We start from the raw sequence: 17,970 nt of genomic DNA on the forward strand, positions 1-17,970 counted from the left end.
AACCACGTAATCTTAATTGCTTTTTAAAATCATTTTTCTCTACGGTTAAGAATCTTTGGAAACTTTGGCTTTAAAGGAAAATTATTTGGTTTAATAAATCATTGTTAAATGCAAAAATAAAGGCACATAAAAAATTACTAAAACATAATAATTACTCATAATAAAGTTTCATGTTTAGCTGGCTAAAGCCTTTTAAACTAAATATAATCGTCCTATACACCATTCCACTTAATAAAATTAACAAATTCTACCTGAAGTTCTTATGGTTTCAAATCCCTGGTATACTAGGGTTGTTCACGCACTATGAGACCAATGATAGGCCCAATTTTGTTCTCTGAAATCTTCACACACTCATATCTCATTCAAAAGTAACGAACGTGGGCGCATCAAAATATCAACAATCCATACCGCGTCACTTTATGAAAGGAAAGTCAAACAAGACGACATTTGCGCTTAATTTGGGATAATGATAAGGAATTAATTTCGATCTTGATAAACACAAAGCTTCCTCGAAAAGAGGTTAAGACAATATTCGTTCTTCTATTGAATTTCAAATTAGTTACTGTTTATTTAATCATGAATATTAATTTACTGTCCTACTTAAATATGATAAACAAAATCACCCCCCTTCAAATTAAATTTATTGATGACAACATTTTATTTCTTGTTTGAACCAACCAATAACTAAAACTTTGGTTACCAGTTTGATTAACATTATATTGTCCCCTCCCTCCCTGCATAAATAGCACAGTTACTTACAGTTAGATAGATCTTATCAAGATTATCATTACTTAATATTTCTAACCACAAACAGGATGCAGTTAATTTTTTAAAAATTCGCAAAAATTGTTTTTGCTTAAATTGCTTTGCAACTCGTAAATCATAATCTAATCCTATTTATTCTGGATTCACAATTTATTGGCTAAATATTCAGGAACTCTAAGGGATAAGACAATGACCAATAAATTGATGTACATTAGGGTGGGTCGATTTTGGACATTTTTTTCTGAGGCCAAAGCGGGGATCTGCAAATGATTTGTGTGAGTATGATACACCTCTGGATGATTTAAAGTCTTAAAACCGCTGACGACCAGACATTTAATTGTATAGCTATTTGTAAATGGGAGTCAAAAATTTATTGAATCAGAACTGTGGCTTCATGGTGCTCCCAGGAAATGCATTGAGGAGTAGAATCAGGAACTTTTGACCGTTTCAAAAAATCTCGTTCCTAGCCTGAGAAAATCTAAAAAAAACCTCTACGAATTGGACAATTCTCAATAAACCTTTAAAAATGTGGTTTTTTTTAGTGATTTCTAAGGCTAGGAAAGAGATATTTTGAAACGGACAAAAGTTCCTGATTCAGCTCCTCAAGGCCTTTCCAGGGAGCACCATGAAGCCATAGTTCTGATTCAAAATTTTTTTGAATGTCGTCTTTGCATACTAATAAGTAACGAAGTAATCAAATATATTTTTTAGTGGTCGCGTTCTAAAACTCAATTTTTTGAAATTCTTTTTGGGTCAGAAATGTTTTAAAGGTTAATTTTATCTGTTGCATATCCCCTAATTCCGTCTAATTCCGATATGAACCCGCCCTAATGTACATCCTCAATGATGATACACACAAGTATACCTATCTGTATATTACAATTAGTGGTTGAAATTCAACTGAATGAACCAACCAATCAAAATGCAATAGAAGTTATCAAGCCAACAAATAAGAAAACGTAAAAACGTTATTATAAATTTTGGGGAGTAGAGTAAAAAACAGTCTAATGTCCCCTCCCTCCCTGTTAAATATTGCAGTAAAGGAATATTGATAAAAGCCAAACAAGATTTATGCTTTTGCAGAGTTTAAAATATTGACAAAAATAAAGATAAGAAAAATGTTTTATCGTATGAAATGCAATAAAGTAGACTTTACCGTTTCAGTAAAAGTGTGGAGTAGTGTATATTTCTAGTATGGCTTTGAAACCAATATAATATCCGCTGGATTAGAACCGGTTCTCAGTCATACTGAAAATTCATGTTTAGCATTGCATTACAGACAATTTTCCACAAATATAAAAAAAACATAAAATTATTATCAGTTTTGTTAGCCCAAAACTTTGGCTCCTCTGGGCTAATAAAACAGGTTTAAATCTTTCATTTTGATATCTGCAAAAAGCTGCCTATAATACGATGCAATAAATAACTGTCATCGAACAGTGGTTAACACTCATACAAAAATTTTCGTTAGATGATCAGCTGTACTTTAAAAATTATGCTTTTTTCAAATGTTTATAGACGTCCAAGGGTAGGATTAAAGGGGAGAGTTTATCCCCCTTCAAACATAGAAATCCTACATTTTACCCCCTCAAAATTCTAAAATACAAATATAGCTTTGAAAAATTCTTGGATAAAAACTTACACTATGGCAAAAATTGAAAACATACGATGAATAAATATTATTCATATATCAACTATGGTCACATAAACCTAAATATTTATTTTACTATGTTGCGTAACATTTATTCTAGTATAGCTTTAAAACCGATAAATATTCGAAGGATTATAACCGGTTCTTAGCCTTACCAAAAAATTATGTATCGTATTGTATAGAAGACAATTTTCTACGAATATTCAAATAAAAACTATAAAAGAACTTTCAGTATTGTTAGCCCGAGCCTCTGTCCATTACTGGCTCAAAAAATGGATTTAATATTAAGTTTATCTTACTATCCGCGTAAAGCTGTCTATAATACTATGCAATAAATAACTATACTATATCAGTAAAAATATGAATTTTTTACATATACAATAGAAAGAGGGGACAATAAATCAAAACTCACAAAAGAAAGTATTGTTAAGGGTTTGAAAAATTTTTTTGTGTTCAGTCCAAAAATGAATTCCTGGTTTAGATTATTAATAAATTTAGGATTAAGTATAATGCATTAGGAATTAGAATATAATATTTTAATCAATTTCCTTTATTAGAAATATTTTTTTTATAAATGGGCGAAGGGTTAGTTATTTGTTTGTGTCAGGACCCAGGTATTGTTATACTTTAAGTCGGGTTATGTTAAATTAGGTTCGTTGCAGCCTCGCAGGGTAAGGCTATCATACAATTAGGGCTGGCAATCCGGATCCGGAATTCGAGATCCGGAATCCGCCAAATTTTTAAGCCAATTTTGGTATCCGAATCCGGATCCCGAATCCCTTTTTAATTAGCGGATTCCGGATTTATGATTGGTAGGCTAAAATTAGCGTCTTGCGTTTTTTCTTTCAACTGCCTCTTTTTGAAGGCAAATATTATCATCATTCCATATAAAATCTTTTTAAATCAGGTTCGATTATCGAAAGTGAATTATAGAGAACACTAAGAACATTAATTTTTAGGACATATGTAGCACTTAATTTTTTTAATTAAAAAAAATACTTTTAAAATACTGCTAGAATCCGGAATCCGAATCCGGAATCCGCCAAAAATAAGAATCCGGAATCCGCAAGGAATCCGCCATTTTTTTGACGGATTCTTTTGAGAATCCGGAATTAAAAGAATCCGGAACTCGAATCCGGCCCAAAAATTTGACGGATTGCCATCACTAGAACAAAAAATTGTGTCAAAAAAGTTAAATATCAGTATGTTTTAAATGGACGTACGGACTTCCTGGTAACGAGTTGCTAGGCTTCAAGATCAATCCTAACTGTTACAGGAATCACCATTCTAACATGCCCAAATCAACGAAAAGAGCTAATCGTTATGTACAAACCATAACTATAGAAAAGCTTAGCTATTATAAATGAGACTGCAAAATTGTGTTATGATGGCAATAAAACTGTAATGGAAAATACCCGTGTTTATGTCCGCCAAAAGTTCCAGGAAAAATTGCCAGACTGAGTTTATTTATGAAATCATCCGCCTACAACTTAGCGGGAAAAATAAATGCATTTTAGTAGCGATACTGCTCTATACATATGTAGGCTTTATTGGACGAGTAAAAAGATGCCTTAATAAAAGATTGATTCTTAATTATTTAGAAAATACGTAGATATTATGACATGGGAAAAATTGTCGTCCATTTATGTTGCTAACATGGACACCACTTATTGGTCAGTTTATTCATCTAGTAGGAAGAGAGGATGGGGAATCGTAAGCTACAAGTAATAATAAATTAACATTATTTCATAAATATCCCTTATAACCAAATTAGTGATAACATACATAGTGAACTCGTTACCTCTTGAGGGCGAGGTCCTCATTGACAATAACAATCGTTCAAAGACTGGACGTCTTGTTAAGTAATACCCAACAGACCAACAACCCGTTTATTGTTTGAAAGTTTCAACTGTGCATGGTAATGAGTTTAAGCTGCGCCTATTTACCCTTTTAGTCGTTTAATGACTTTTTTCCTTAAGTACTAGGATGTCTATTTCTCTCTACCGAAAGATCTGCTAACCGCTGAACCGATATGGTTCTCCTTGACAGGGGAGCTTCTCATAGGACCTGGAAAAGTTTATAACTATTTGGGGGGAGGGTATCAGGCCTACCAAGCGAAATCACCCCTACAATTTTGTTTAAAACTAAAAAAATAGGGTAAGGGGGGGGAAATTTCGGTTTTTTTCGTTTTTTTTTGAAAAAAAATGGGGTAAATATTAATATTTTCAAATGAAACCAAGACCAGTAGAAAGCTTACGGAAAGGACTATCAGGCCCTAAAAGGACGTTATCCTAGGACTTTTAGAAGTTTGCCGAAAATGACCGCAAAAAAGTTACCGAAAATTCCCCACCACCGGGGGAAATATCGGTAATTTTTTTCAACCTAAAAAAAATCGATGAAAAACGGCCAAACGGCCAGTCGAACATAAATAATCATAATTAGTATAGGTTATAGGGATTATCCACAAAAAGTTTCATAATGATCGGACTATTCCTTCTATGTTAAATATGAATTTTTTTGAAAGACGCGAATTTTCGATTTTTTTTTCAAAAATTTTTTTTTTAAAAACTTAAAATTATTATAAGTAAAAAACGTATTTTATTACTTTTTAGGCCTGATCCTAAAAAAGCTCACATTGAACTATAGATTTAGCCCAAAAAACATGAAAATTGATTAAAAATTGACCTCAAAAATTGAATTTGAATCAAAAGTGTCATCTTTGACAAAAATTCACCATTTTCACCCTGCATACATTTTCATTTTAAATATTTCTTTCTGTTCATTTTTATCTAGGAATAACATGATATTGTGTCAAAATGTTGTTTATAACATCAATAGGGTTCATCTAGGTTGTTAGTAGGTAAGATATTCAGGCTCAAAAAAAACCTAAAAATGAACCTAACTTTAATTAAAATTTCTTATTTAAATTTTGAGCCCCGGAGGGTTAGGGGTTAGCGGCAGTGGGGTGACTTCTAAACTAGAAGTTAGTTTACAAGCATGAAAGCTCAAGTATAAGAAATCATCTCTCTTGGTCAAATAGTTCGTGAGAAAATTAAGGTTAGGTTCAATTTTAAATTTTATTTGAGCTCCGAAGGGCTAGGGGTTGGCGGGGGAGGGGGGGGGGGGTGACTTCTAAACTAGAAGGTAGCTTAAAAGCATAAAAGCTTAAGTTTAAGAAATCATATCTATTGGTCAAATGGTTCCTGAGAAAATTAAAGTTAGGTTCATTTTTAGGGTTTTTTGAGCCCCGGAGGGCTAGGGGTTGGTGGCAAGGGGGTGACTTCTAATCTAGAAGTTAGTTTATAAGCATAAAAGCTAAAGTTTAAGAAATCATCTCTACTGGTCAAATAGTTTCTGTAAAAAATTAAGGTTAGGTTCATTTTAAGGGTTTTTTGAGCCCCGGGGGGCTAGGGGTTGGCGGCAGGGGGGCAACTTCTAAACTTAAACTTAGTTTATAAGTATAAAAGCTTAAGTTTAAGAAATCATCTCAATTGGTCAAATGGTTCCTGAGAAAATTAAGGTTAGGTTCATTTTTAGGTTTTTTTTGAGCCCCAGAGGGCTAGGGGTTGGTGGCAGGGGGGTGATTTCTAAACTAGAAAGTAGTTAATAAGCATAAAAGCTTAAGTTTAAGAAATTTTCTCTATTGGTCAAATGGTTCCTGAGAAAATTAAGGTAAGGTTAATTTTTAGTTTTTTTTGAGCCCCGGAGGGCTAGGGGTTGGCGGCAAGGGGGTGACTTCTAAACTAGAAGGTAGTTTATAAGCACAAAAGAAGTTTAAGAAATCATCTCTATTGGTCAAATGGTTCCTGAGAAAATTAAGGTTAGGTTAGTGAAATACATATAGTAAATTATTTTTGGAAATTACCGATTTTTCCCCCGGCGCCAACTTTGGTCATTTTTGAAAAAAATATTAACCCGATTTTAAAGCTCTCAACGGATTTGGAAAAAGCGGGCAATTCTTAGTTCAAAAAGTTTTTCGGATCAGCTCTAGGTCTTACCAATTTTTGTGTACGTCGATCTTTACACACCTACTAAAAAATTTTTGAAAAAAAAATTTTTATCGTCCGACTTTGAGACCCAATAAGTACCCTTAATATTCATCACACAAAAAATTCATTTTATACTTTTTTGTAGGCAATTTAATAAGGAACAAATTTGCTTTTATGGTTTTTTTCTGTCATTTGAAAGGAACATGGAGAAAAAGGTCATTTAATGAAGGTAGGTCGAAATTACCGAAAATAGCCCCTTACCGAAACTTCCCCCCCCTTACCCTACGTATTTTACTTTTTCTTTTAAATCTAAAAAAAATTAGGTTATCAAATTCAACTCCCCTCTCAAGTGACCCTAGAGTCCTCTAGTGGCGTAGCTGCTAGTTGTAAATTAAGCACTATTGAGAGCATCACTTATTCTTGTTTATTGAATTCCTGTTACTCATAGAAAATCCCGTCTACTAAGGGAATCGACATTTCAATAAATATTTTGCATTAGCAGAATATTTTTGCAAAAACAAAGAGATATTAATGGATAAGCCAATGGACGATAAATTGATGAATAACCCCCGCCCCTGACTATGTTTTAAAACATTACTGTTAAGAAGATTAAAGCCATTGTTGATTTGTACAACCAACTAAAAACCACAAAGTTTTAAGCCAGCGAATGAATACCTACGTGTCTATAAAACTGTAGGTATCCATAGGATCAAATTTCCAGTGTCCTCTCCTTCCCAGAGTAATAATACAAGTAAACGACCCTTTCATATGAGCCGAGCTTTTTAAATCCAAAATAAAAATAACAAGCAAGTAAAAAACCATAGAAAACTTTCAAAGAACCTGTTAATGCTAATTCTAGTTTAGGTTAGGTTAAGTAAGAGTTCCACATTGGCTAGAAACATCTGCGTTTAACAGTTAAAGAAGTAGGTACATTATTTTAATAATGAAGTAAAAGAATAAAGATGGCACGAGGTATATGTAACACTACCCAAGGGGTGGTTCCGATTTTGTAGCGGCGTTTGAAATATAAACATAGCAGAGTCTCTTCAATAGAACAAGAAGCAATTTGCTTGCAGGCGATAAGGGTCTTCGCGTTTTGGGCCAGGTTGTCTGGATTATAAATAGGTATATACTTATACACACAGTTTTTAATACTTACACGTCTACTTTTAAAAACATTTAGGACTCGGCATCCGCTCATAAGCCTACTTGTATGCCAAATTAAAAAAAAAGTCTGTTCAGGAAAAGGTTTAGACATTCACCTTAACTTTAAAGATGAAATTTGACGTTTTCACTGAGGCTTACACGCGGCTTTCGCGCGGCTGCAGTGCCCTGATTATACCTAACTACAATAAAAACTCCTACCTGCGGCTAACTGACTGGGAGTATAATCAAATCTTGTTGCATCTTTCAGGAGAATTTGCACTGACCGGCTTTCTTGTTTTAATGTGTAGAGGTGACCTACAAGAATTATTATATTATTACTCCGATCTCTTATATAGTGAAACACGCAGAGGGCTAAATTAATGATATTATGATACCCCCATCTACACCTATTCTTGCAGGTTATTAACATAAATAAGATTAATTTATATCAATATGTTTGGATTATAAAATGAAAGTGTTGCCAGAAAAACTAAGAAAGGGATTATAAATCAGATTTTAAAAGGATTATATCCTGTTATGTTGACACCATTAAAACATTCCTTTGTTTAATTTGATCTATGCGTTTTAACGATGCTTAGAGAGGACGATGAGAGTTTTTAACAAGTAACAATAAAACAAGGATGACACTATCCATAAAAGTAAATCTCAACATATCCGACCACAAAATTGATTTTTTAATTAAACCTTGTATAGGAAAAACGGTCATCTTGGACTTCTGTTCAATTAAAGCTTTCTGTTTGGCGCGATTTTTTGTCAACTCGGGAAACAGATCGTCATCCTAAATTATTTTTAAAAAAATTTGAGAAACCGAATATTCTAATATATTGTATTTCCTTGTGTTCCATTTGATCTTTAGTTGTGTCCCTTTAAAAGCCTAGCAATCCCCCCCCCCAAAAAAAAAAAAAAATAAAAAATAACGGTATAACCCTGTTGGATCCTTAATCCTGTAAGACAACCTTATGCATAATTTAAGCTTACCTAACCTGACCTAAAATAGACCATGAAAACAAAACCAAATGTACTCTATGAATGAAGTAAAATAGGATAGATGCAATTCTATGAAAAAATTACATAATAATACCTGAGAATTTATCATATCTTCTTGTATGATTCTTGCTTTCTTATTCTCATTTTCAGAACCAAAATTATGCTTTCTTTTCTTTAAAATTGGGGAAGTTGGAGATTCTTCAACGTTTTCTTCCTAGAATATTACATAACATACAGTTGGATTTAGCAATAATTTAACAAGTATGACAACATCCAGAAAAACGAAGTTCTAAATCGGCAAGACAAAGGAACATTGAAACTTTCGAGTGTCAGAACTGCATAAGCCGAATATAAATGTGTAAAAAGTCTAAACAAATTTGTAAGTAATTTTTAGCAAAATTGCTTAAATTCTGGTAACATTTATAGTCGCTACGTTTCCTAATCGTATCTAACTAATAAAGGAATCGCCATGCTAAGTTTGAAATAAATAAATTCTAACATGCCTAAACTAACGATAAAAGCAACTCGTTGCAGACAGACGGACATACAGACCCAAATTAAGGTAAAACTTCGTTTTTAACTAGAACAGTTTTACTAATAAGAATCATAGCAATAGAATTATTCTTTTAAAGGAGGTAGGGAACATTGGTCTGTAAATTACAATAAAGTTTTTACAACAACAGCTTAACTGACCTAAAGTAATAAACAAACAAATAAAAAACTAACCCCCCCTTCCTCCCCCTTATTTTCAATTTACTTAAAAATAAGGGGTGGGAGGGGGGGACTTATTGCTCCATAAGGTACTTTGTGTGAAAGAGCCATAATTGTTCTTACCTTAGAATCTTTAAAGTTGACATTATCATCAAAAGAAAACTCCATGATGTCCGGAAAAGTTTCGGGGAAATTTTCATCTTTATGATTCTCAACAACATCTTCGACGTCATCGGTTTGTGCGTCTCTGTGAAAGCTTATTATGTTTTGAGCCTGCTTTAATGCCTTTTCTGATATGTTTACTTTGCCCCCAGAGGCAGTTGAAAATCCAAGTTTCATATTATTTGAAGGAGGGATAAATTGATCTGAAGTATCTTTTAATTTTTGTTTGGCCATTAGAAGAGCTTTTTCAGAAATATTTACCTTACTTCCAGAAGCAGTTGAAAATCCAAGTGTCATTGGTAAATTATCTGTTTTTGCTGGATCTGACAGTTGACCTAGCTTTTGTTTGGCCAATTGAAGAGCTTTCTCTGAGATACTAACTTTGCTCCCTGATGCTGTTGAAAATCCAAGTTTCATAGGATTAAAAAGAGGATCACATTGGTTTGAAGTATCTCCCAATTTTTGCTTAGCAATTTGTAAAGCTTTCTCAGAAATATTAACCTTACTTCCAGAAGCAGTTGAAAATCCAAGTTTCATAGAATGCAAAGGAGTATCACATTGATCTGAAGTATCTCCCAATTTTTGTTTAGCCATTTGTAAAGCTTTCTCTGAAATATTAACCTTACTTCCAGAAGCAGTTGAAAATCCAAGTTTCATAGAATGCAAAGGAGTATCACATTGATCTGAAGTATCTCCCAATTTTTGTTTGGCCATTTGTAAAGCTTTCTCTGAAATATTAACCTTACTTTCAGAAGCAGTTGAAAATCCAAGTTTCATAGAATGCAAAGGAGTATCACATTGATCTGAAGTATCTCCCAATTTTTGTTTAGCCATTTGTAAAGCTTTCTCTGAAATATTAACCTTACTTCCAGAAGCAGTTGAAAATCCAAGTGTCCTTGTGTTCATTGGTAAATTATCTGTTTTTGTTGGTTCTGACAGTTGACCTAGCTTTTGTTTGGCCATTTGTAAAGCTTTCTCTGAGATATTAACTTTGCCTCCTGATGCTGTTGAAAATCCAAGTTTCATATTATTTGAAGGAGGGATAAATTGATCTGAAGTATCTTCTAATTTTTGTTTGGCCATTAGAAGAGCTTTTTCAGAAATATTAACCTTACTTCCAGAATCAGTTGAAAATCCAAGAGTCGCTGTGTTTGATAGAAATGTATCTGAAATTTCATTTAATTTCTGTTTGGCCATTTGTAGAGCTTTTTCAGAAACATTAACCTTACTTCCACCGGCAGTCGTAAAGCCAGTAAAACTTTCTTGATCACATTCTTTCTCTGACGCTTTAAATCCCAATTTTTGCTTTGCTTGCTTGATTGCATTTTCAGAAATATTAACCTTGGTTCCCCCAGCTGTCATAAATCCATTGAAGCTGGCGTAATCAATTTGGTTATTGTCTTTATGTTGATCTGAAAGTCCCATTTTTTGCTTTGCTTGTTGCAGAGCCTTGTCAGATATGTTGACCTTGCTTCCACCAGCTGTCATAAAACCTGTAAAACTAGTTTTGTCAATTTTATAATTTGTTTCTGGCTCTTGTTTTGATTGGTTACTAACATATTCAGCACTATAAACATTGCTTTCCTCTGCAGTCATAAATTCATTCAAACTAGTTTTTACATTTTTGCTGTTCAGTTCTGTTATTCCCATTTTTTGTTTTGCTTGTTGCATGGCCTTTTCAGAAATGTTAACTTTGCTTCCGCCAGCTGTCATAAAACCAACAAAATTAATTTTATTGTCAAAAATATCTTGGTTAGTAATGTCTTCAAAAACTTCTTTTCTCTCTATATCCTTAGTTTCAATATCTCTGTTGGCATTGTTAAAATCACTGACTGCAGCTACTTCATTTGTACTAACAGTGTTATGATCTTGATTAGGAGCAGTATTATCCCCAGATGCTGTTAGAAAGCCAGTGGATTTAGATTTTAAGCTGTTAGTAGACATGTTGTGTGCATTCTTATTATTTGTTGAAATATTTTTAGTTTGTATTTCATAATCGTTTTTATCTAATGCATCATTCTTTAACAGTCTTTGTGCATTTATCATGGCTTTTCTGGAAATATTCACACTTTTGCCAGCTCCAGTGACAAAACCAAAATTTAAGTTTTTCACAGGATTTTCATAATCCTCTTTGGATTGATTAGTATTTGCATAATTTGTGTTTTTTGTCAGGTCAGGTGTGTTTTTAGCTTCATTTTCTTCTTTAGTTTTATTGTAGTTATCATCTTCTTTCTTTGTTAAAGATTTATTTCCAATAAAGTTTAGCTTATTTGCTTTGCATTCGTTTTTAGCTTCTTCTGTTTTGACAACTTTTTTCAAGCTATAAAAATGCATACTTTCATTTCTTATTAACACACATAACACATAACAAATTGAAATCATTAAAAAAGTCTAGCCCTTTTGGAACTCTCTGGCCCTGTAGAGCTCTTCTATCCCCAACTAAACTAAACCTGTCGGCTGACCTAAAAAAATATTTGTTTGGGATCAATTCAAGTAAAATATACTTCTATTTTTACACAATATGTATCTGCTTATATCTTGTTTAAAACTTTCGAAAACACTATAATGATAAAACATTCAATAAAAGGTATGCATCCCTGCTAAACTGAAGAGTAGGAGTTGAACAAGAAACAGACTTGACTGAACCTGAGCCCGCACCTATTGATCTCCTGCAATTGGTGTTCTTATAAAACAACAATTAATTTAATCATAAAAAGAGTTAGATATCCTACAATGTAACTTATGGTTAAAAGATGTCTCTTAGATTTAACTTTGATAAATATCAGGGAAAAGATGGATGATTAAAGAACTTGCGCTATTTTCATTTGTCGGAATTTTTTGTGGTAATGTTAGAACATGCCTGCCACTAACTCCGAGAAATCTCTTGTTGTTTCCTCCCAGAGAAGAAGAATTTGAAAAGTTGCAGCTAATCTGTTTTAATGGCAATATCCATTCGGCTTGCTGTATACCATAAGATATCAGTCAACAACCCTCCCAGTCTCAATTTAATCTTATACTAATATCTTAGACAAAATTGAAAATCAGGCCAAAATTACCAAAGATTTGTGGAAATCAGTCGTAAAATATAAAATCAGCTAAAAAGGCTAGGTACTAAAAAGCAACCTAACTGCCAAGGAATTTTTAAATCTTAAATATGATGGTAAATGTAATATTACAAGAAATTTCAGTCATTTTTTTAAATAGAAGCCGAGAAAAGCAAATTTTCCTTATTCAGTTTATTATGGACGGACAGAAAGACGCATATTGAAATATAAAGTAGCTTGGAAAGTAAAAACTTCATTGAGATGGAAAAATATGGGCTAAACAAATTCGCATGGATATTTTCCTGTATATTGTTTGTTAGTGTTGGGGTGCATTTATTGTTATCTGCATTTTTATCAGGTCCTGATTTACCATCCACAGGAGATACTAATACACTTTCTAAATCTTGTACAACTTAATATCAATCAAGAATAAGATTCTATAAATAGCGAATAAATATATATATATCACCTAAAACTCAATGATGGGACAACATTTTTTTTAATCATTAATAGGCTACGTAATATATACCTATATATCAACTAATAAAAATACCTTACTAAAGGGTGAGCAAAAAAAAATGCGTAGATTTTTAAAATTCAAATTGCGCGGCTAGTGTTTATAGTAGAAAAATGTTACGCATACCATTAGAACCGGTAAGAAGTCTATTTTTTGGAAATATAAGAACGATTCCTCTGCTACGTATAGTTAGGGAGCTACTTGTTAAAATGTCCCAACTGACCTAAAACTTGACTTGCGAGTATATTAGTAAATATTAGACAATAAATCTTGCAAAAAGACGTGCGTATATTTTTAAAATTCAAATTGCGCGGCTTGTGTTAATGGTAGAAAAATGTTACGCATACCGTTAGAACCGCTATGAAATGTATTTTTTGGAAATATAAGAACGGCTCCTGTGCCACAAATAATCTAGGAGCTAGGTGGTAAAATGTCCCAAAATTTACTTGCAAGTCAAGTTTTAAGTCAGTTGGGACATTTTAACATGTAGCTCCCTAACTATACGTAGCAGAGGGATCGTTCTTATATTTCCAAAAAATAGACTTCTTATCGGTTCTAAGGGTATGCGTAACATTTTTCTACTATAAACACAAGCCGCGCAATTTGAATTTTAAAAATCTACGCATTTTTTTTTGCTCACCCTTTACTTTACATAATAAGATGGTAAAAATACAGTGCGAACCAAAAAATAGGCAAATTTTGATAATCTGGTGTAAGATCTAACTAATTTATATAAATAATAATTCCATTCTTTACATTTTTTAGTTTTTATAATTCTTATCACTTGTTGTGGTTGTAACCTTGTAGACTAGACATCATATATTGCATATGACACTTCTCATAAAGAGATAAATCATTCTTTAATAACTGCAAGCAGCAACAGTCTGTATAATTTGTACTTTGCATTTCTTGAGAAAAAATTATTTACAATACCAAATACAATCAAATAATTAAGTTGCCTGAACCTGTACTAGGTTTCAAATATTGCTCATTTCTCTTTGCTTCAGTATTTGGTCTAAAATACAAGAATATTGTAGTCTATGAGTGGAAGACTGCTAAAAAGCATTCCTACATTTCAGTTTGAGATTTTGCAAATATGCAATTTTGAAATGATTAGTTATGAAGAAAATTAGCAAAGGTTTGCATTTATCAAGTGGCTAATTAACAACACAAATAATTATAAACTTGCGTAGGTATAAGTATATATACTGCAAAGCTTAATGTAGATGAATGAAAAAAATACAGCTTTAAATATGACAAGGATAACAACATCCATAAGTAGCAAAGCATAAGAAAATCATAGGTGGTGATACAAACAAGGTGATTTAAAGAGCAAACAAGGATTCACTCTGGTATAGGGAATCTTCACAAAAGAATTCAGCCGTCTATCTAAAATAGCAACCGAAAAATAAACATTTCACCATAGCGTTGTGGACTGACTTACTGACGGATAAAGTGAATTATAGAGTAACTTATCTACTAAGAAATAAAAAATGATTAAGTAGGTACAAAGACTAAAGATGATTTTAAAAAGCCTCACCTGTGCGAAGTAGGTGTATCAGTATTAAGTTCAGGCATAATGTTGTCATCATCAAAATCCTCTGTAAAGTCAAGATCATCCAAGGATTCATCTTCCATAGCTTCTATGGCAGTTGTTTGTTCCTTATTCATAGGTTTGCTTCGAACCAGCTGTTGGTTTGATTGTATTGGGGTGCTAGTCTTAAGCTGATCATGCTTTACTTGTAATGGGGTGCTAGACTTAACTTGGTTACCTTGCATTGTGATGCTGGGCTTTAAAATATCAAAATTACTTTGTTGTGCGGGTGTAGTTGCCATAAGCTCCTTGAAATTTACAGGAGGTCTAATCTTAGCTTGATGTAAAGTATTTCCAGTTGGTGTGACATGATTGACAACAGATTTAGATGATTTAGGAGTAGTTTTAATGTCCTCTGTATGAATTTCATGGGCACCTTTCAATCTTGAAACTAAAAAAAAGATTTTATATAATTGGATTGAAGATACCTAATAGTTAAATGTGTCACAAAAATTGCAATTACCTGAATGAATTGCAATAGGAGTGCTTGTGTTGGCAGGGATTCCAGTATTTTCTAACCCATCAGTTTCATCATCCTCCCAGTCCTCAGTGACCTCATCAAGTATGGAAGCAGACAACTCATTCACGATAGAGGCAGAAACTTCATTACCAACAGATATTTCATTAGAGGCATCATTAGCACTATTATTTTTATCAGTTACAGCTGTGTCTGTATTATCATCATCTGTATTTTGATTTTCAGTATTATCACAGTCTACATTTGTTAGATTATTATGTTCCTTTGTTAGAATTCTCTTGAATGGTTTTGTGACAAGCTTTCCGTTGCTTATAGAATTGACTCTAAAACAAGAAGAATATATATTTTTTTAATATGAAAGCAACAGAAAGCAATCAAAATTTCATTTCAGGCCCAACTTTAACTTTCTACTCCTGTTTATAAGTCTTACAACTAATGTTTATATGAGAAAAATAACATACTTGATAATTGGTGAACAGACATTGCCCTGCTCCATAAACTGGTCAAACCTGCCATTGTTGGTCTTAAGGTCTAGATCTTAATAACACATTCCATTATTTGACATTGTCATTTAAATTGTTTAATTTTTTTCTTACTAAAAATACACTTTAATTCAATTGACTAAAGGAATCACCAACGTGATGTACAGTCTACGAGAGCTATGAAAAAAAACTAGGAAGTTTAAAAAACAATAAATATAGAATATACGTTACAATAAACTTTGTCTAAAACCAATCTAAAATGTCAAATATAACAAAATTTCCTTGTGAAGAATTTGTTTCCAGCTCCAACTCTTCCAAAAGAATAGTGTCATCAGAAGACGAAGATTCCATAGAAATATCTTTTCCTAAATTTACAGTCAACAAATTAATATTTACATTTACAGCATAATCGCTTTATATTAGAACCAGCAGCTGCGCCCTTAGCATTTAGGAGATCTTTATTGGAAAGAATATTGAAGGTAAAAAAAAATAGCCTAAAACCATGAGTACCCAGACTTATTTATAAAAAATAAAATAGCCTAAAGCTATCTCAGAAACCAAAATAAGCTTCACTGTAAAGGAGAACCATATCGGTTCAGCAATTTTAGCGAGATCCTTCGCTATAGACAAAAGAAGCTGACTACTCTAAATAATAAGATATTTTCTCTAGTTGTTTTTATTAGCATTGGAAAGAAATTTAAAGTTTTATTTAAGGACAAAGACAATAAAAAAATCTATACCCCTTTTATTACCTCCTCAATATATGCAAGCTACCAGGTGCCTAGTCAAAGACAGAAATCAACCCCCTTATTTTGAAATAAATTGAAAATAAGGGGGTGTTCTATGCTCAATCGGTATTTTGAGGGGAAACAATTGTTTTTTAATACTGTTTTCATAATAAAAAAGCATGCTTTTGCAGTTTATGAAAGTTTTACCTCCAGCAAAAAGGTTTCTACTTGGTGGTCGACTACGCCTCTTTTCTGACAATTCCTAAATATTAATTTATTTAACTCAGAAGCTTGGTTTATTTAGAGATATATTCCTATTTAAAATCAGTATATGTCATGTATTACATTCACAGCTATAATAGAAATAGATTGGGATAAGAATTCGAGAAATAGAATTCAATAATAATATATGATTAGTAATAGTATAATACAAAACTTTGTATTCTGTGTATAAGAAACCATGGTTTAAAGGATGATTTATCATTTTGGATAGATAGATATGGATAAATGGATAGAAAGGCATATATAAAGATAGATGAATAGATAAAAATTGTAGATAAAAAGATTGATATCTTAATAATTCGAGGGGGAAAAAAGATGCAAAGATAGATAGATAATATATCTGGTGATTAGATGGTTAGTTAATGATATCTTTCAATATTCACTGCACCAGTTAGGCAATAGTGAAATAAATAGAACAATCTATTGATAATTCGAGGGTAGATAGATAGATTATATACCTGATGATTAGATGGTAGTAGATGATATCTTTCAATAGTATTCATTAGTTTCCATGTCATGCGTCCATTCATGTCCAGAGGGACCTTCCTGCTGTCTGCTCCACTCTCTCCCGGAGTTTCAAACTTGGATTCCCATTGGACAGGGGTACCTCAAATATAACGCATCATTTACTATTTTATCATTATTTCCAATATAGGTATTTATTTGATATAATGTGAAGATCCCAAAAGAAATCACACAAGATAGATAAAAAATCAGCCAAGTAGGTATTTATTACCTATTTACTAAAGTAACAATGTCTGTGTGGTGTATGTCTGTCTGAATGTACCGAAGAATCTTGCTAACCTCTGAACCGATAAGGTTTTCCTTTACAGGGTAGCTTGTCATAAGTCCTGGGAAGGTTTAAAACTATTTTTGGGGAGGGTACCACTACCCTTCCAAGAGAAATCGAAAAAAAATACAACTGACCAAAGGCAAAAACATATTATTTGGTAAACGGCTGATCTTCACGTAAATTCAAGATAAAACATTTACGTTCCGCTGGAGGCTTCTTGGGGCGTTACCGCTAGTCTATTGCTAAAGACACAGGATGTCTTGTGTCTGTCTGTTTCTTTGGACAGAAAGATCTTGTAAACCGGTGAACCGATATGGTTCTCTTTTGCAATGTAGCTTCACATACCTAGGTTCTACGGAGGTTTAAAACTATTTTAAGGAAGGGTACTCTTACCCTCCCACTATAAATCGTCCCTAGATAATAATGACCTCTTAAATTTTTTACTTTTTCTTTTTAAAACTAAAAATGAAAATAGGGTTGGGGTTTAAGATATGTAAGCATCTGTGATTGTATTTGAATATGACAACGTTGTTTCATATTTAGGTTGATAAAAGGAAATATGAAGACAGCATAGCTGATGTATGATACTCTTGTGGGTTCTAATACATACTTAATATTTG

At 32.8% G+C, this 17,970-nt stretch overlaps 1 protein-coding gene across 1 annotated transcript in view; it reads right to left on the reverse strand.

The window, feature by feature from the left end:
- Positions 1–17,970, reverse strand: part of LOC145311945 (uncharacterized) — a 54,841-nt gene that overhangs the window by 32,658 nt on the left and 4,213 nt on the right. The window contains exons 7-20 of the mRNA XM_080151015.1: positions 17,016–17,164; positions 16,483–16,537; positions 15,829–15,912; positions 15,527–15,602; positions 15,051–15,388; positions 14,534–14,978; positions 13,959–14,008; positions 12,779–12,879; positions 12,293–12,363; positions 12,030–12,101; positions 9,394–11,752; positions 8,654–8,773; positions 8,257–8,350; positions 7,771–7,866 (exon numbers count right to left, since the gene is read on the reverse strand). Coding sequence (XP_080007141.1) covers positions 7,771–7,866; positions 8,257–8,350; positions 8,654–8,773; positions 9,394–11,752; positions 12,030–12,101; positions 12,293–12,363; positions 12,779–12,879; positions 13,959–14,008; positions 14,534–14,978; positions 15,051–15,388; positions 15,527–15,602; positions 15,829–15,912; positions 16,483–16,537; positions 17,016–17,164 — 4,110 coding nt within the window. The remainder of the gene's footprint in view (positions 1–7,770; positions 7,867–8,256; positions 8,351–8,653; positions 8,774–9,393; positions 11,753–12,029; positions 12,102–12,292; positions 12,364–12,778; positions 12,880–13,958; positions 14,009–14,533; positions 14,979–15,050; positions 15,389–15,526; positions 15,603–15,828; positions 15,913–16,482; positions 16,538–17,015; positions 17,165–17,970) is intronic.

The sequence above is a fragment of the Acartia tonsa genome, chromosome 2 (assembly GCF_053477335.1).
Source record: "Acartia tonsa isolate MP-2025a chromosome 2, ASM5347733v1, whole genome shotgun sequence".
Lineage (NCBI taxonomy): Eukaryota > Metazoa > Arthropoda > Copepoda > Calanoida > Acartiidae > Acartia > Acartia tonsa.